The following is a 20780-nucleotide window of genomic DNA, read 5'->3' on the forward strand; positions in this document are numbered from 1 at the left end:
GCGTTGCGACACGCTCGTTTTTACAGTAAGCAAGCAGCTCCGTGCTGAAAACAATATTTAACTTTGAGTGAGAAGCTCCGCTCGTCAATGTCAGGTTTCACACGGCCGTCCAATTACAGTGGAGGAGGGGCGGGAGATTACCACAGCAACCAACCGGCTCACAGCTGAAGCATCACAGCTACCAAGCGCTCGGCTGAAAAACAGCTGGAATTTGGCGTCCTCAAGGCGTTTTCAGCCGTGTTTAAAAGTTTTGGTGTGTCCAGCCCCTAAGGCTCACCGAAAGAAAAAGCTCATCTCCACGTCAGCACCCGATGTGTGTAATCTACAGCCGCGTGACGTCGACCTGCGTAGCGCAAGCCTAGGGTTCGGTTCGGTGGAAAAAAAATCTAGGATTCGGCCGAATCCGAACCCCGTCAAAAAGCCCAGTATTCGGCCGAATCCGAATCCTGTATTCGGTGCATCCCTAAAAAATATTTAAAGGAACAGTATGTAGGATTGTGGCCAAAACTGGTACTGCAATCACAAAACTTGTGGCTAAAACTGGTACTGCAATCACACAACTGGTGGCCAATACACAAAATGACAACATAAACATCAGTTGAGGGCTGCAACTCCACTTTTTATATGACAATATCCTGGCCATACCAGTGTTGTCAGTGATATAAGTATTTGAAATGAAAATGATTTCTTAATGTCTAGTGACATATCAGGGCCATTTTATGATTAATTGATATAAATTTCTTACATACTGTTCCTTTAAAAATTCTAAAATGACCCAAGAAAATAAATGTAGTTTTTAGACTAAAAATATCAAATGTAAGTGATTTTGTGCATAAAACAAGCAAAAAAAAATTCTTGATTTTCTCTTGAATTAGTGTTTAAGAAAAATGTTCAAGATTTTTTTTGCTTACCCCATTGGCAGATTTCTTTGCTTATTTTATGCACAAAATCACTAAATTTGATATTTTTTGTCTAAAAACTAGCGTAAAAGCATAATAATCTGTTTTCTTGAATTTTTTTCTTTGGCAGAATTTTAGCATATAAAATAAAGCATTTTTTAATATTTGTACTAAAAACAAGAAAAAAATACTAAGTAAGAAAGCCATTTTTGCAGTGTAAAGACTTACTACACTGCAAAGAATGATTTTCAAGAAAAAAAAAATAGTATTTTTGTCTTGTTTTCAGTAAAAATATATAAAAATTCTTAAATTAAAGGTGTAGCGGAGGATTTTCTCGAATTTTAGAAACAAACCGCCTTCTCCACTTTTTTAAAAAATGCAATTGCGCAACACTCCTGATTGACAACTAAGAGGACCAATAGTCTTGATGATCCACACGGAAAAAGAAAATCCTCCGCAATACCTTTAAGATGCTTTTTCTTTATGAGCAAAATAACCCAAGAAAATAAGTCTAGTTTTTAGACCAAAAATATCAAATTTAAGTGATTTTGTGCAGAAAACAAGCAAAAAAATCTGCCAATGGGGTAAGCAAAAAAAAAAAACGTGAAAATTTTTCTTAAACACTAAATTCAAGAAAATTTCAAGAAAAATTTGCTTACCCCGCTGGCAATTTTTTTTGCTTGTTTTAAACACAAAATCACTTACATTTGATATTTTTGGTCTAAAAACGACTTATTTTCTTGGGTCGTTTTGCTCATCAAGAAAAAGCATCTTAATTTAAGAATTTTTTGATATTTTTACTGAAAACAAGACAAAAATACTAAGAATTTTTTTTCTTGAAAATGAAAATCATTTTTTTGCAGTGTATTAGTACCATTTTAGGACCTTTTAGCCCCAATTACAGCTTGGGACCATTATTTAACCATTTTTTTCCGACGGTGCATGTAGAAAGATTGAAAATCAAATTCAGATATGTCAAGGTGGTCAGGTCACACGACATGCCCTCATCTTCAAAAACACAAATCAACTTAAGGTAGAGGAAAACATGACCCAGACTACAGGATAATCGTGTGCCAACCACAATCTGCTTTATGTTGAAATACTGGTGCAAATAAAACATTTATAGATTATTGATACTACAAACCAAACTTCTCCTGTTTATTATGCATTTTTAAAACTGTCAGTTTTGAAGTTTCGGTTTTTGGAGAATTTCGTTGTATGGTAAACAATTGCGGTAACATGTCATCACTTGATGCCCAGTGAAAATCCTACAGCATCCTTTAGCCAAAATTATGAATATTTACATTCTGATATACACTTGGGAAAAAACAAAAGTTTCACCAGTCACGATGAGCTCAAACTACCGAATGACCAACCAGTATTCAAATTTGAAAAGCTTGGAAAAGTATCTGCCACATTGAAAACACTCACAACCCTACCTCACGGCAGAAACCGACTAAAATAGCAACAAATATTTCGATCACACAACCAGCAGAAGCAGTAGTTCCTGTCAGCTCGGCTTTGTCTGTCTGAGGGATTAGTAAGCACTGTGCAAGGAGAAAAGAATGACAGAAAATTCGGTTCTCCTGGGACTTCAACGAGACCCAGCCTGGGTCTCTAATGCAATCCTGCCATCTGAGAGAAACCCAGCACAGGCAGACATCTTGTTATGCTATATTCAGCCACCAAAGATGACTGAGACAATCATTAGCGAGACTGACTGTCCTTTATTGACACTCACATCATAGAGAAAAAGTGGAGGCACTGTTTTGCAGATCCTAACATGCTGGTGGGCTGCTAGGATATTCTGGTCAATGCGGGTTTATATATCATTTTCTATGGCCAAAATATAATGCATAAGGTTGTTAGGTCTGCTTTAACAATATGTGACTCTTGACCACAAAATCAGTCATAAGTCGCACAGGGATTTTTGTAGCAATAGCCAACATTAGGTCTTGCGGCACGAATGAGGTGTTTAGCGTGGGAGGTAGTTGCCGCAAATGCCGCAAATTGAGCGTTGCCGTGGCAAACGCTCGAGTTAAAAAATGTGAACTTTGGCGGAAAAACGCGCCGCGTTAACCAATCAGGAGCTTGCTCTAGTAGTGACATGACTACAGGAAGCAAGCGGAGTTGCAGAAGCCCCTCCCATGACACAATTTCCGCGTGAATGTCTCTCTGACTAGAACTTCACGCGCGGAGCAAACTCAAACTGTTCTAGTGGCAAACTAGGCGCGGTAGACATGATTTTGATGCCTCAAAAGTGGCTGGTGTGACCCACGTTAAGGATATAAGAGATCATGTTTCATGAAGATATTTGAAAATATACTATAATATAACAAAAATGTATTCATCATTAGTAATACATATGTGTTGCTAAAGACTTCATTTGGACTTTAATTTCAATGGCGATATTCTCAATATTGTAATTCTTTCAGCCTCAGATTCCAGATTTTCAAATCGTTGTATCTTGGCTAAATATTGTCCTATCCTAACAAACCAAACATCAATGGAAAGTTTATTCATTCAAAAAAATGAAAAATGACCCTTATGACTGGTTTGGGGGCAATCTGACAAATTGACACATACACTGCCTCATTCACCATGCTCCAGGTTTTCCACACCTTTTGCCATTTTTGTCTTTTCAGGTGGTTTGCAAATACTGAAAAAGTTTTTTTATATATATAATTTTGAGGAGAAACCTTAAGCTACTCATCTTGTGAGGCTGCCTCAAAAATAAATTACTGTTGTTTTTTTAACTTTTGTAAATCGCTTTGGATTAAATGAATGTGTCACCCAGAAAGATCCAACCAATCAGAGTGGTCCTTTTATGAAATGTCATGGCTGTAAACGATCGTCTGACACTTTCTGCGCATTTTTCTTTCACATACATTTTCATTCTGAAAATAACTTGAATTAAATTGAATGAAATGTTCACAAAAAATAATTCTGCCATTTTGTTCACCAAATATAAAATTTCAAAAGGGTTAGTAGTATAACATAAAATGTTAAAACATGCACATATGCAAAAATCTCCATGCCTCTGTCACTGATAGCTTTCTAAAAAGTTGTTTTCATTGTTTTAAAGGTCACGTTCTTCCTGATCCCATTTTTCAAACTTTAGTTAGTGTGTAATGTTGCTGTTAGAGCATAAATAATACCTGCAAAATGATAAAGCTCAAAAGCGATATATATATATATTTTTAACAGCGAAGATCCTTAAAGGCTACAGCGAATGGGGGGTTTGAACTACAGCCCTCTTCTTTGCGGTTGAATGATGTCAATATTTAGTTTTTGACTAAACTCCGCCCACAGGAATACGGCAGTCGCCAGCTAAGCTCAAATGGCTATGGCTAAGCTAAGCTCCTGTCAAATCACAACACACTAAACAAACTACACAATCAAAACTCGTTTCGTATTTCTGAAGGAGAGACTTCATAGAACAAGAAAGACATCAGGCCGTTTTTAGGACAGTGAAAACAGCACTATAGAGTAAATTGTGTGGAAAATACCACGTTTTTTACACATGAAACATGAACACATGTTATATTGCGCATTGTAAACACAATCAAAGCTTCAAAAACACAGGAAGAATGGGACCTTTAATACATGTAACCTCATAGATCGACAGTATAGGACTGAGAACCACACCGTTCAAATGGCAGGAACGCAACGGTCACCTCAAATAACCGACTCAAACCCAGGCTCCTTAAGTCACTGCATAAATATCACATGCTGAGAGGTGAAAACGGATCCTAGATCTTTACTGTAAACAATAACTGCTGAGCAGAGCAGAGGGCAGAAAGTGCAAACATTCACACCCGAGGCAAAGATTTTTGACTCACCGGTTTTGTCCGGAGGGAACGCCGTGAAAGGCTCTGGATGGAGAAAAGAGAGAAAGAGAAACAAACACAGCAAAATATTAATCCGCCATCCGAGGTTAGCTCAAAATTGGCAACCGTGACCTAGTGTATGAAACTCGTGGTACTTTAAAAACATGAGCTGGGTCGAAAGAGCATCATTAAATGAGGAATAACCTACATCAGAGAGCATGGACGAAATCGAAATACGACATAAGAAAATAAGTCTAGTTTTTAGGCCAAAAATATCAAATTTAAGTGATTTGGTGCATAAAACAAGCAAAGCAGATTTTTTTTGCTTGTTTTATGCACAAAAATCACGTAAATTTGATTTTTTTTGTCTAAAAACTAGACTTATTTTCTTGGGTCGTTTTGCTCATTTTTTAGAGTGTATAAACTTAAATTAGTGCTTAAAACAAGCAAAAAAAAAAAAATCTGCCAATGGAATAAGAAACAATTTCTTGAACATTTTCTAAAAACACTAAATTCAAGAAAAATCAAGGAAAATTTTCTTACCCCATTGGCAGATTTTTTTGCTTGTTTTATGCACAAAATCACTTAAATTTGATATTTTTGGTCTAAAAACTAGACTTATTTTCTTGGGTCATTTTGCTAATCAAGAAAAAGCTTCTTAATTTAAGAATTGTTAGATATTTTTACTGAAAACAAGACAAAAATACTAAGAATGTTTTTCTTGAAAATAATTTTTTGGAGTGTATAAACTTAAATTAGTGCTTAAAACAAGCAAAAAAAAAAAAATCTGCCAATGGAATAAGAAACAATTTCTTGAACATTTTCTAAAAACACTAAATTCAAGAAAAATCAAGAAAAATTTTCTTACCCCATTGGCAGATTTTTTTGCTTGTTTTATGCACAAAATCACTTAAATTTGATATTTTTGGTCTAAAAACTAGACTTATTTTCTTGGGTCATTTTGCTAATCAAGAAAAAGCTTCTTAATTTAAGAATTGTTAGATATTTTTACTGAAAACAAGACAAAAATACTAAGAATGTTTTTCTTGAAAATAATTTTTTGGAGTGTATAAACTTAAATTTGTGCTTAAAACAAGCAAAAAAATCTGCCAATGGAATAAGAAAAAAATTCTTGAACATTTTCTTAAACACTAAATTCAAGAAAAATCGAGAAAAAAATTCTTACCCCATTGGCAGATTTTTTTGCTTGTTTTATGCACAAAAATCACTTAAATTTGATATTTTTGGTCTAAAAACTAGACTTATTTTCTTGGGTCGTTTTGCTGATCAAGAAAAAGCATCTTAATTTAAGAATTGTTAGATATTTTTACTGAAAACAAGACAAAAATACTAAGAATTCTTTTTCTTAAAAATATTTTTTTGCAGTGTATAAACTTAAATTAGTGCTTAAAACAAGCAAAAAAATCTGCCAATCAAATAAGAAAAAAATCTTGAAATAAGTTTCCCTTCTTTTCATAATTTTTTTCTAGGTCATTTTGCTCATCAAGAAAATACATCTTAATTTAATCATTTTTAGATAATTTTACTGAAAACAAGACAAAAATACTAAGCTTGAATTTTATATTTTTTTGCAGTGTACTTTTACTGACATCTACATTTATGCATCAGATAGAAATTTTTATCCAAAGCAATTTACTGTACGTTTTTTTTATCAGTATGTGTGTCCCCTTTAATCAAACCCATGACCTTTGCGCCGCTAATGCTAACAAGTAAGCTACAGAAACACAACATACTTAATCATCTCATCCCCCATACAGTGTTCGCATTCTTGAATAGCAAACAATTAGAAATAGATGAAGAGCTGTGAGCTCTGGGACTTCGTTTTGGCGAGAGCCATGAAGATCGCCGTGTATTTAAGTCCAACTGCACGGGTCGATAAGAACGCTCCCAGCATGCTTTGGGAGGACTCAGAGCAGGCGTATGGCAAACACGGACTCAGGAGCTTTCCAACTTTTGGATTCAGAATGAACCCGGTCCCATCGGCTCTGTGTGAGCCAACCGTCCACGCCGGGAGCCAAAAATGACTAAATCGGGGTTTCGCGTAACGTCCTGGGAATCGGATCGGCGGCGAGCACATGGTCATGTTCTGATCTCTATAAAACCCTAAACCAAAGCTTCTGTAGAATAAAGATCCTTCTGCAAAATACACAGCCTGTCAAGTAATTCCTGTTTACAAACACAGAAAAGAAGTGATGGAGAAATAATGAAACATAGATTAGCGTCTGGACCCAGGGGCATCAACGGCCTAGATTTGATTTTGCAATTCGCTTTGATGGCAAACAATGAGAAGCGTTATTTGGTGCGCGTTTCTCCTTTCACAGTAATAAAATCTATTTTGAGAGACGCTAGCTGACTGCTACTGCTGCTTTAGGTTTGCTCAGACTCACGTTTAGAAAATAACCAGCGCTTGGGGCAAATGTGCCTATGAGAGGACAAAAACACCAAAACTGTGCTATGATATGTAGTGTGCACTTTACGGCTGCATTTCTATTTGGCTTTATTGGTAACAGCCATACCTGTTCACACTAAGATTTAATCCAGTTAATCGATTAAAGTTTTTGAGCTGCAAATGAATATGAAAATACATGGACATGAGTACATGGGTACAAGGACAAAACTGGTCAGGGTGAGAGACAAGATGACAATTGAATGTTCACACTTACGAGTACACTCCTCCAACGGTGTGTTCACACTCATATGGATGTTGTCGATCCAGATGTGACCCTTGGCGCCCTCGAAATACCCTTCGATTACAACCTGGATGGTGAAAAAGATTATATGAGTGATAAGAGATCAAAGAAAATCTTTTTTTTTTTTCTCAAGATATCGATAGTGTCATTTCACTTGGCGGCCATGTTGGTTACACCCAGGGTTGCCAAGTCTGTGATTTTCATGCGAAATTGGGCTACTTTAATACTGTTGCTGTGATTGTTTTCATGTCCACAGGTTTATGTGACCTCAATTATGTGATATTTAGCCCTGCCAAAAACACAGATTTGACCCCAGAACGCGATTTGTACAGGAGAACCTCCTTGAAACACAATTGGACTAGTTTCGGGCTAATTTTAAGTAATAGGGCAGGTTTTGCTGTGAAAACCTGGTACACCTGGTTACACTCCAACATGAATTAAAAGTTTTTATTTAATTATTGTTGTAACTATTTATTAAAGGTTTTATAGGAATATAATGAAGTTACAGACTATGTAATTAATTTGTCTAAATTTTATTAAATTCATGTTAAATAAATACTATTAAATACATTAATGATTCCTAGTAAAGCTAGAAGTATAGTTCATTTTTTACGCATACGCAAGGCTCTGTGTACAGTGCGTATAACGCAAATTTCGTCATCAGAATAGTTTTCGTGCACTGTACGCGCACCGTCGGATGTTTGATGTTTTGTGCGTAGGTCGCATTTTGATACAATGCGCATGCGTGAACGTTTTAAATTGCCTGTTAGTTTAAAGGTGCAGTGTGTAAATTTTAGTGGTTTCTAGTGATGAGGTTGCGAATTGCAACCAACGGCTCAGTCCACTGCTCACCCATCGCTTTTCAAATGCATAGAGAAGCTACGATAGCCGTCACTGGAAAAATGACATCGTCGAAGACAACTTAGTAAAAAAAGTTTGTCCGTTAAGGGCTTCTGTAGAAACATGGCGGCACAAAATGGCGACTTCCACGTAAGGGTGTACGTAGATAAAAACGTTTCATTCTAAGGCAATAAAAAGTTAACGGTTCATTGTAAAAAGGTCTTTATACACCCCTGAAAATAAAGCTTTGTATATTATTTAGCATTTCTGTCAAGAGATCCTTTTTAAAAATTACACACTGCACCTTTAATGCCCTAAATATAATTTAAATAAAATACATTTTTAATATAATTGTTTATTAAATTTTATGCAAATCATTATGTAGCCTTGAACTGCTTACCTGAAATTCATTTGGCGATCGAGGTACGATGGTGCGTCCTTCATTCCACGTGGGTCCCTGGTCTCCATGAAGGGCCCATATGATCGTATCCTCTTGATCTTTGTTCCGCAGCAGAACCCTCAGGGTTCCATGATCCTCCAGCTGATAGGAGAACATCAGGCAGATAGGTCCGGTGTCCGGATCCACACTGGGACTGACCAGCCGAGCTTTTTGACCCACAGTCTCAGGACTGGCTTCAACATACAGATAGTTGCCCAAATCTGTGAGGTAGCAGACAAAATATTTTTTTTAGAAGTAACATCAGACGTGTTGCAGTTAGTGGCTATGAAGTATGCAAACTTTTAGCACAAAAAATGTAAAAATAATGTTGTTTTACACATTTATTGTCAACTAAAACAGCATCATTTTGGTAAAATTGTCCTCAACCCTTATCAAAACACATGTGTGACCCCGTTTTGGTCACGACACATCCCATTGTAGCCACAGACGTTTTTAATGAATATTCGATCGGGTCTTCGTAATTGCAAATTACATAGCCCCTACAACAGATTTCATGGGAAGGACTCCTGCTAAGCATGTGACATTTTAACCGTCTGGCTTATGTAGTGTGCACGTGTGCCCGACCTATCAAATACCCAGTGACTGACGGCAACAACTGCACACTTCCTGAACCCGAACTGCGTTTCCAAGTGGCGTGCATTTCCCATTTATCTAAACAACATGCTGTGTTATTAAACAGAAGAGTCAAGTGTGTCATTGTGGGAAAAGTCAAGCACCCTGTCATTACTATTAGTGTCATTTGTGAGCGACAGTAGACAATTTTAGGGCGGCCGTAGCATCTGTTCCCTAAGCCGGAAACGCGAAAAAGCGTTTTGACATCTCTATAGCGGGGGCAAGGAATGATGCCCACAGTGAGGAAAGAGCAGGGAGACAGGTGCGAATTCTTTTATCTCGCTTTATAATTGTGAATGATCTTTCTTGACACTTCAAGGTTAAACAGTTCTCGAAAAAAGAGCACATGGTGGAAGCTAGCATCTCTGTAAGCGAACCTATTGGATGAGAGTGTGGCGTGTGACCTCCGACTTTATCAGATCACGTAGCCAATTGGCTTCCAGGAGCATTAAACACATTAAGAACTGTCAAAAACAGCTTGTAACACTTTCCAGCTGTCGACGTTGGTTGTTAAATCTTCCAGAAAGAGCGTTTAAAGTATCCAAGGCAATACATTTAAAACAGGTTTAGGGTAAAATGGTGTTAACTTCTTAGATATGAAAAAAAGTATAATAGCGAATGTGTGTTTTTTTTTTAATCCCTCTTTGATCCAAAGTACAATATATAAATAATGATCTCTTGAAGGATAAACGTACATAGACATCTATTTGAAAATCCGCCTGGATGGCAGCTGGAGAAAAGAAAATATGGTTTTCTAAAAAACAATCGACATGTTTGAAGTCAATACTTAGTATATACTTAGATTGACCCTTCTTCGCCACGACAGCTGGAAATGATAACTAACACTTGGTAATAGGGTCTTGAATCTCCAAATATAGAAATTGCGAAGTTTGCTATTTTCCTTACATGCACAATAAAAAATATCTTCATCACACAACAAGGCAATGATGCAGTTGACAATACATATACATAAGCATTTAAAAAAAATGGGAAAATCAGGATCACAATTATTTTTGTGATTGCTGTGATTACAATTTATTTAACACAGATATTTAAATCATTACTCCACTTTGATAAAAAAAATTCTGACAACTTACTTACCCCCATGTCATGAAAGATGTTTGTAGTGGAACTCATTTTTGCGAAACCAAAAATTACTTTTAAACCCCAACTTCTTGTCTTGCACTAGCCATGTGATGTGCCACCTACGTATTACGTAATCCTGTTAAAATGTCTTGCATGACAAAGACAAAGAGGTTTAAAAGTACTTTTTTTTGCAAAAATGACAATCATTTTGCTAGATAAGACCATTATGCTTTGGTTGGGATTGTTTAGAGTCCTTTGAAGCTGCACTGAAATGGTAAACTGTTGAGGGCCACTAAAGTCCACTATATGGAGAAAAATCCTGGAATGTTTTCCTCAAAAAACGTAATTTCTGCTCGACTGGACAAAATAAGACATAAACATTTTAGATGGCATGGGGGTGAGTAAATTATCAGGATTTGTTTATGAAAGTGGAGCATTCCTTTAAAGCTGCATCCTGTAGTTTTAGCCTCTCTATCGCCCTCTGTGTTTGAGCCAAAAAAGTGCTTTTTCCAACCTTTTCCCGTGAAAACTTACAAGTATCACTCAAAATATAACACATTATTGCTTACTGTTGTGAATCATGCAAAGAGAATGTTTTAAACACGGTTGGTTATGTACTTGCTCAAAAATGTATTTTCAATTATTTTAACAACAAAAAACATACAGACTGCAGCTTTAACGTCATTGACTTGTTGCAGTTGAGCTGATTTACCAGCACCTATCATTACGCATTGAAATGAGCTGTGTCCTTGATTGGTCAGCTAATCTGTACGTTGTAATTGGCCTGAATACCTCTGACATCAGCCGGAAATGTGACGCTCCTTACCATGTTTGAAAGATTCGCTCACAATGCAATGCTAACAGGAGTTAACTTACAGGATGTGAGTTATGATAATGTCGATCTTCTCTACATCACCAATCCCAGGAAGTAAAATGTTGCCTACAATCCGTGTGTTCATTGTAGTCCAAGAAAAGAGATTTAAATTGGAGATGATAACTCGCGTGATCGTTTACTTTGGGATTTGTACCTTTTGCATATCGTTAACATGTACTAATACACACTTGCAGACCAAAAGAAATCGTGAATCGGACCATAGGAGCTCCTTAAGGCAAAAATTTTAATAATCGAAAATCAATTACGATTAATCACACAGCCCTACTTTACACAACAATGAATTGTTTTACGTGACAATAATTGTTTTGTTAATGCATTTACTTATTAAACATTAACTTCATTTAATTATATCGCAGCCGCTATTTTATAAAAGCAATTAGGGATTATGATGATTTTAGCATTTCAAGATAATTTCTGTCTCTACTGCCATGTTTTGTCCGTCTCTAATTGTCATGTGTCATGGGACAGAAATAGAAGGACTGTGGTATCGTTTGTGAAGTACAGAGATGGAGAGACAGCATGCTGAGCGTTCATCCCATTTTCCTGCTCTGGATTTCAAGCGGCTGGCATGTGGAAACCAGCGTGCCGGGTCACACGAGTGTGCCGAGAGCAGTTTGAGAATATAGTTTAGCTATGGGCTTAGCTCAGATCAGCGAATGTGTGTGTGTGTGTGTGTGTGTTTGTGTATTACTTACTGTTGGAGCCCATAGAGAGATCTTGACTCTGGCCCAAGGCTGTGGTTTTGCTGGAGCTGTGAAGAACCCAGCTAAGGTCGGAATCCAGGTCGGGAGTCCAACCGCACAATCCTTGCTCAAAATCGCACAGCCCTTTGTGAGACGGCAACGCTGCGCTGGTTACTAACGGATAAAACACATCAATGCATTTACATTAATATTTATTAGCTCTGGACAGCTAACAGTGCTTCGAGATAAACTGAGCTGTGACCTTTCACCCCAGCCGAATCAATGTGCAAAAATAAAGAAATCACTGATAGGATCGAACCTGGACTGGTTTTCTGGGTGGTGCTGGTTTCCACAGGAGACGGCCGAGTGGGTTTCGATGTCTCCATAACTGGCGTGGAGGTTTCTGCAGGGAGACACGCAATTAATAATCTTATCATCTTAAACCGGTTGAGACTACTTTTGAATCTCAAATGAGATTCCCGTTTGCGAGTGACTGTGCAATGAAACACATTGTATAAATCATTTTAATTATACAGTCAGCCATGAGTCAGATATTCATAAATGAAATCATAAAGCGCCGAACTCTAAATTTATGTCACAGCAGAGGTCCGAGACACTGTAAATGTGCACAGAATTTTAAATATAAACCCCCAAAGAACAATTTAGCTCCTGCACCATCTAGGCTTTTTACATCTATGTTAAATGACGAAGTAAGATGTGGATTGTGTTGCTTTAAGGCAGACAATGTTTTTATAATATACATTAAATATAAGCATGCCCATATACACTATAAACATTTAAACTATAATGCTTAGGCACATAGCTTAATCGGTATTGTGTTAGCGATGCAAAGGTCATTGGTTTGGTTTGGCTAACATCCAGGAAAATCCTGCATTTGGATTCTATTTAATATCATTGCTTTCAAGGAGAAACAACGTTTATTATAGATATGTGTTTGCTTGAACATTTCAACATTTTAATAAATGAAATATCCTAATATTGCCTAAAAAACCTTGCAAGAAGTATAAAGGTTTGAGACTTGTATGTAGCACAGATCGGTCAGTCAGACGTGAGTTTCTGCAAAGAAAGCAATTGGGCGCATACATTAATATTTCGAATTCATAAAAGGTGAGACACAGCTGGTGATATTTGTCATTGTAATGCCATGGCCTTTTCTGAAGCAATTAACTAGCTAATATCACTTCCCGTGCCCTATCGCTAAGCGCATCCCTCTCCTCAGACTCTCTGTGATACTTTTCTGCGTGTCAACAGCTGCAGCATCTCTCATTTGTTGTGTTTGTCTTCTGATTCAATTAGTAAAGAGATGACAGAGAAATATCGTTACCTGTGAGGGTTCGAACCCGCACGTGTGCAAACACTCGCCACCCTGTTAAGATGCCCCGTCAGTGTTTAAAGGTCGGCATGTGTCACAGAGTAATGATTTTGACCTTTCAGAGTTGTGACAGTTGTGTCAGCACAAAAGACGAGACAAATATCGGGAAGGTTGTCACAGAACACCTTACTATAATGCTTTTTGGAAATATATGCACCATAATTACGCTGTTGTGAGGATTTTTAAAGGGGCCATGGCATTAAAATCTGACTTTTTGGGTTCCCAGTGCTTTTATCAACATAGAAAATGTGAAAAAGATCAACCCAGTAACTTAGTTTTGGTAAACCATTTTCCGCAAGCACATGAAAAATTAGGTCATTGAACTTTGGCTCTCCTTATGATGTCATAAGGAGATCTTATTAAAGTAATACCGCCCTTTAATCTGCACTATCCAACCACGGCACAGCCATTAAGTGCAAAGAGAAAGAGAGAGCTAAAACTTTACATGTGTACTCTGGGGACACCAAAGATTTATTTTACATCTTAAAAAAGTCTTGTGAAATGGCCCATTTAAGTTTTTTTGGTACATTAAATACAAATAATTAATTACAATGACACTATCTCTTATATTTCCTTTGCTTTCTGCGTTGTTTACAAGTAATAAAGGTTATTGCCAAACATCACAAAATGTCCTGTGTGTGATCAGTCTCTTTAAATCATACATGTACTGTAACTGTACACCTCACCACCGCCTGCAGCCCCCTTAATGTGATTAAGACTAGCGGGAAGATCAAGTCTCTGGTGTGTGTGTGTGTGTGTCTTTGAGAGTGTTTGTGTGAGCAATGGTGTGTGTTGAAAGTAATGGCAAGTAAGGCAAAGATATGAAAGGCTATTATTGATAGCTGTAATCCATCTTACATCCATTCCTTTCTGCTCCCTCTTTCTCGGCGCATATCCCACAATTCTCTAACCCGCCATTTCATCTTTAATCACATTCTTAACTTTAAAGGAACAGTATGTAAGAAATTTATATCAATTAATCATTAAATGTCCCTGATATGTCACTAGACATTAAGAAATCATTTTAATTTCAAATACTTATATCACTGACAACAGCAGTCCGGCCAGGATATTGTCATTTAAAGAGTGGAGTTGCAGCCCTCAACTGATGTTTATGTTGTCGTTTGGTATATTGGCCACCAGCTGTGTGATTGCAGTACCAGTTTTAGCAACACGTTTTGTGATTGCAATACCAGTTTTGGCCACAATCCTACATACTGTTCCTTTAAAGCTGTCACATCTTTCTAAAATAATCCAATTCAGCCAAAAATATAATCAATAATAAAAAATAGATAAATAAATAAATAAATGCGACTCAATTATGCATAAAGCTTTCCCGCATATTTCAGTCTGCCAATCAGGGTTTGGCACGGCTGCAGAGAGCAGCAGTGCATGCTGGGAAAATAAATAGCTGCCTTAAGGGTCTCATAACTAATCAGAGACTTCAACCAATGGTCCATATATTACACATATTTGACTGCTTTATTTGGGAAGTACCACATGCACCCTAAAAATGCAAGGTTATTTTCAACCCAGCATTGAGTCAAAAGGGGACAAGCCCAGCTGTTGGGTTTAATTAACCCCGATATATGACTCAGCATTAAACAACCCAACATTTTGGGTCGAAACAGCCCACCAAAGGTAAAAGTACAACCCAGTGGGCTCGGCTTGTCCCTTTTTTAAATAACCCAGCATTTTTAGAGCGTAAGTGGTACTTCCTCTATGAAGCGATCAAATAAGTGTTGAAGTGAAAACTGAAGAAAGAGAGAGAGAGAGAGAGAGAGAGAGAGAAAGAATAGGCTTTGCTCGTTAAACGTACAGCTCATAAATTAAAACTTGATGAATTTACTTCAAACGCCAAAGAGAAAGATATTTACATTTGTGCATTTGGCAGACACTTTTAACTAAAAGCGACTTAAAGTGCATGACAAGGCATACATTTCTTGGGATCGAACCCACAACCATTTGCACTGCTAATGCAATGCTTTACAACTGAGGAACACTATCATATATAGGTTATCACATCATGGTGCCGGCACAGTACTTTATTAACATAGCTAAAAGTAGAGCAAGCATCTGCATGTGCACACACACACACGTGTCTCCATCAGCTCTATGATAAATTATACAACACAGTCGATTATTGGCACAGAATGAAGCTGTCTGATTATTACCGTGCTCTGCGTCTGTCTGTGTGTTTTGCATGTAAATTGCATGAGTGCATTGGTTGAGTCTGATGGTGGTAAACAATCCAAAAAACATATCTTCGGTATATACTGCATATTATTCCATATTGTATACGTGCAATCCTCCCACAGGACATCCCAAATAAGATACATTTAATTGTATCTCCTAGAAAGCAATGACACTGCACGGAAAGCAAATGGAGTTTTTTTATTAAGTTGTCTCCATCTTAGATATTTCTCTTGAGAAAAATACTCTAATAACCTCACATGCCTCCTTTAGACTTTCAAAAGAGATCCCACAAATGTCTCAAAATGTAGCTGTGTTTCCAATAAAGATTTGCACAAAACTTTAGCGTTATTTTCTAAATGTCAACAACAAACGTAGCTACATTTCCATTAACCGATGTTATGTGAGTAAAACGTAATTTTGTGGTTTCGCAGTAAGTCATTCCAAAAACTATGGCGACAGGTATGTTAAACTTTATACGATACCGCTCAGACCGGCATGCGGATAACATTATAATACTGCGAAAGTGACTCGAAGAAGCTGTTTACACTTGGCATTAACATGCGTTTTCATCGATCGAATCACAAGTGGACGACGTTAATGCCAGGTGTAAACGGTGTTCAAAACGTTTTGAACGCGTCCACTTTCGACCACTTTCAACCACATCCAGAGGTAGTCGAAACCACTTTCGATCGGATCGCTTTGGAGTTGCGGAACGCAATGTGGTTGAATGTGTTCGAACAGCCACACGCGACCGCCTTCTCTCCGCCCATTGATCTAATCTGAGGTATTATACTCAAGTTTTACGTCTTTTTTTGACTTCTGGAGTGAACATACGGTGAACAGCGCTATTTTTAGCCTTTCATTGATAAAACTATTGCGGGTGTTCTCCGTAGTTTCGTTTTGAAAGCGTGAAAGTTGCGCGATCCTATTTCATCAATTGGGCTGAAAATTCAGAGAAAGCTCCAACATATAAACATACAAAACACTGTGCAGCATGTATACTTGCTAAACAAGCAGCGGACTCCGACATAATATTAGTTTGTGTCCATATCAACTAATAATTACTCCCGCTCACGTTTGAATGACAGCAGAGAGACTCGCCCACCGTCCCACGGACCGTCCCCTCACAGTATTCAGGACAGAAGCGGTCGAAAGTGTTCAAAAGAGACGGATTTAAATACCAGGTGTAAACGTAATGTGTCTCTCTCGTCCACTTGTGATCCGATCGATGAAAACACATCTTAATACCAAGTGTAAACAGCCCCGAAAGCATACAGAGGAGTCGCTTCCAAATCGTTCTTGTGGTATTCTAACATTCAGTCAAACCGCTCGAACTGATTTTGCCAAGTGGTTGATGTCCTCAGGGCAATGTATTGTGTTGACCCAAGGACAACATTTTTCTAAATAAAACCTAAACCCACCCCAAACCCCAACCCTAACCATAACCAAACCCTAAAATCAGAGGGACATGATAAGTCAAAAACCATCTATCCATCGCAGTTTTGCGATATATTCATTTTTCGAATTGTTTGAAAAACCACCTCACCCGAGCGTAACAACTTTTTGCGATAAATGGGAGTTTATTCTAATTTGTGCAATTTAAAGGGTAGGCCTAATGCAAATGCACCTTGTGATACAATTTTCCAAAATGGCAGCTTTCCAATGCAATCAAACGTCAATCATTTTAATATAAACTTACATGTTTTTGATAAAACATGTTTAGTGCTACATAATAATAAGGTGCTGTATGCTACATCCACATGCTCTATACTCTACCTACCACATGCTTTTTACATCGTATAATTGCCAATTTGTGTCTGATTATTTCTCTACTACAGAATTGTAGAAGAACCATCAGAGACAGTTAATACTTAATTCAGAGAACTCAGATCTCAGTTACAGCTCCAAAGCTTTTAAACTGAGTTGACAGCTTGAAAAATTCTTTGACATTTTCAGTTGTCTCTCTTTAGCTTTGCTTAGACACGATCATTGTTTTCATCTCTTCTTCTTTTAAGTCTGTTTTCTTTTACCTCTCTTCACCATAAATGAAAAACAACAATATTTAAGCTGCAACAGTCCATTTCTGGGTGGCAGCTCGGTAACAGATGTAGAAGCTAACAATGAATTTTATTGCGCAACTAGAACAGCCCATTCATCAGCGAGAAACTGTACAAATCATGATTTCACATTTATGGATTTGCCGAAACTCTTACCTGGCAAATTACAGCCAAGAACTTCCATTCTCATTCCGATGCCTGCCGGAGACCAACGTTCCGGATAGATCCGGATGAACTGGGCGGTCAGCTCCTCAAACCGTCTGAGCTCTGGGGTGTCGTAGTGCGTGTTCCCCTCGAAAACCTACAGGAAGGAAGAGGTTACATGATAATATATTTTTTAGACGTGAATGAATTTCGATTACATTTCACTAAAACTACGGAAGCGATCTTTTAGTGATTTACTGTCAACCTGTTGGTGAACCCACAGTAGTAGGCTACACTGTCCAGACTGGCTAGTGGACTATCCTAAAACCAGGAACAGCCCAGATAACATTTCTCTAGTACAAGTTCTCTGGAGTTGTCCGTTTCCACTCTATAATCTTGCTTTACATAAAATATTTAGTGTATGTTAGCATGAATGCTATGAGCAACAAATACCTTAGGCATGCTAGTTTTGCTGTCCATTACAAAGTTCCAGTCTTTTGTATTCAGGCTATATGCGATGCGGTACTTCCGGACGAAGGCCCTGTTCTCCGAGGCTGTTCCACCCTCTACGCTTCGGGCTCCTTGGGTAATTACTCCTCGTACTGTTTTGGGTGTGCCAAGGTCCACCTGGAGCCATTCCTCTCCTGCAATAGGCTGGGCAGGACTAGGAAACCATCCTGATCTGCTGGCAACCAGACGGGCGACTCCTGGCATCCAGTGGAGGTCTCTGACCGAGGAGGCAGAGATCTGTAAATCAGGGAGGAGCCCAGATAGCATTCCCTGGAGTTCAGAACAAGGGGCATCTGAGAAAAAAGAGAGAAATTAAATAAACAAACAAACACCTTTTTGGTACGTTGCAATCTTACAGAGGAGTGCTTAAAATATTAAACAAGTCGTCATTTAGCATGCACTTTAATCTAAAGCGACTTAGGGGCATGCACAGTAAAAGCAATTAAAGTCCCCCTGTAGTTGATAATTTTATCACTTAAAACTCATCTTTGAGCATCATAATAGCATATGTAAAAGTTTTTCATGTGACAGTAATTTCTTAATTCCTTAAAACAGCTTGAATGTAACTCTACACCCTTGCCTTATTTAGTATAAGCGTATCTATGAATATGCAAATTAGTCCCCGCCTCTACTCAACTGCACAGCTCGGACCATAGATATGAATATGCAAATGAGTCCCCCCCTCCATTCTTTCGCACTACCTCGGACCATAGATATATATTGGTTAAATGTTTCTGACGTAGGAAACCAAGGCGAAAAGATTGTCTTCGGAAATCTCAATTTTTTTGGAGAAAACACTCAGCAATGGTGTTGAATGATGAATTTTCACATGGTTTGCTTCAAAGCATATTAAAAACGTGACAAAGACATGAATAATAATAAAAACTTGACTTTTTAAAAGCCATCAGAAGTCCTAAGCTTTTGTAAGAGTTGACGATTCGAAACAAAAGTGCAACTACAGTTCAAATGATCTATGAGATCGCAAGGGTATCGAATGAAAATGTTTGTATGTGCAAACACTCACCTGTAATTTGGCAGCCATAGAGCTCAAAGCGTAGAGCAATGCCATTATTCCACGTCTGTGGTCGGATTCGAACAAAGCGGGCCAGAACAGGCTGAGGAATGCGATTCAAAACCACTTCTGATGGGTCAGTGTTGGCGTGAAAAATCTGGAGAAAGTAAAAACACAGATTAGGCTGGTTTGAAACCATCGCCAAAATCTTATAAGCCTTAAACAAGTGGCCAACATTGAGTTAAAAGTGTTCACGAGAGCAAAACTCTTAAAATGATTGAATCGGTAGATCCCTTGCTGTTTTCTTCTCAAACAAATCCTCTAGTGACTTCAAGCCCAAGACCAACATTTTGCTTTCTTACTTGCAAAATGATTAGTTATACTGAATAATACTTTCTTTGAAAGACATCTGATTTTGATATGCACATTAAATATCACCAATTAGCATACAAGAGAGCTCATTTTCTTTTTTGTTTTCATGTATTTTCTTTAAAACGCTGTAGTCTCTCTCTCTCTCTGTCACATACCTCTGGACCACAAGACATCCCACAATTGCCTCATTTAGCATGATAAGGATAAGATAACACTGAACACCAGTGAAAAATGTCTAGATAAGGGAGAAACTTCCCATGTAGAGTGGAATGTTTGAGAGATAACCTGAATGTCAACCCATGGGACTTGGAAAACACAAAACATGTGGTGAAAAACATGGTGTTCTGGTTACATAATGGTATTACAACATTGTGGCTTACTAGTGACTACCAAAGCTGGAAGTGATGACTGTACAAAGGTCTGTTTAAAGAGATAAACATACTCTAAGCAGTACCACAACATAATCCACACTAAACATCCAATAAATTAAGCTTAAGTCTCAGCAGAATGTCAAACCATGCTCAGATCCGCAAGTCTCTGAATGCATCCCACTAAATGTATTAAAATGAAATTCAAAGGTGGCTGGAACGTTTGAAAATGGTTGAAAATAGGTGACCTTTCCAAAAACACACAATGATATCCGTGTTCCTGTACCCATGTGGGAGGTTTTGGCGTCAAATCAACGTAAAACATTCCTAAACTGAGATCAAGTGTAACAGAGGCCAAGCTGGGCTGCAAAGAACCTTAAAAGGGAACTCAAACAAATGCACATATATCCAGGCTCGCTTACAACGCCGTGACTGTGACCGACGGCACCAAGGCGGTGAAATGAACCGATAAAGTCAAGTGGCACTAGAAACAGCAGTGGATAAGATAGACCCAAACAAAGAATCCATTGAGCTTGTTTTCATCACTGTTAAATTTCCCCCAGATCCTCTTGCTTAGGGCCTAAACCGTCCACAGTCTCATTTTTTATTCATCTCATCTTCTCCATCCAGTGACCACCCTACTGGAAAATCCAGCTTACGCTGAGAGCTAGACTCTAGTTAAATGTTAGCTGGTTTCCACCTTGTCCAAATT

The 20780-nt window shown here is 37.9% G+C and overlaps 1 protein-coding gene across 2 annotated transcripts in view; it reads right to left on the reverse strand.

Annotated features, from left to right (window-relative positions):
- Nucleotides 1-20780, reverse strand: part of nrp2a (neuropilin 2a) — an 87376-nt gene that overhangs the window by 11269 nt on the left and 55327 nt on the right. For both annotated transcript variants that reach the window (XM_065254161.1, XM_065254162.1), the window contains exons 8-15: nt 19341-19485; nt 18260-18609; nt 17819-17963; nt 12336-12419; nt 12029-12190; nt 8681-8940; nt 7414-7507; nt 4742-4774 (exon numbers count right to left, since the gene is read on the reverse strand). In XM_065254161.1, coding sequence (XP_065110233.1) covers nt 4742-4774; nt 7414-7507; nt 8681-8940; nt 12029-12190; nt 12336-12419; nt 17819-17963; nt 18260-18609; nt 19341-19485 — 1273 coding nt within the window. The remainder of the gene's footprint in view (nt 1-4741; nt 4775-7413; nt 7508-8680; nt 8941-12028; nt 12191-12335; nt 12420-17818; nt 17964-18259; nt 18610-19340; nt 19486-20780) is intronic.

This window comes from Paramisgurnus dabryanus, chromosome 4 (genome assembly GCF_030506205.2).
Source record: "Paramisgurnus dabryanus chromosome 4, PD_genome_1.1, whole genome shotgun sequence".
Taxonomy (NCBI): domain Eukaryota; kingdom Metazoa; phylum Chordata; class Actinopteri; order Cypriniformes; family Cobitidae; genus Paramisgurnus; species Paramisgurnus dabryanus.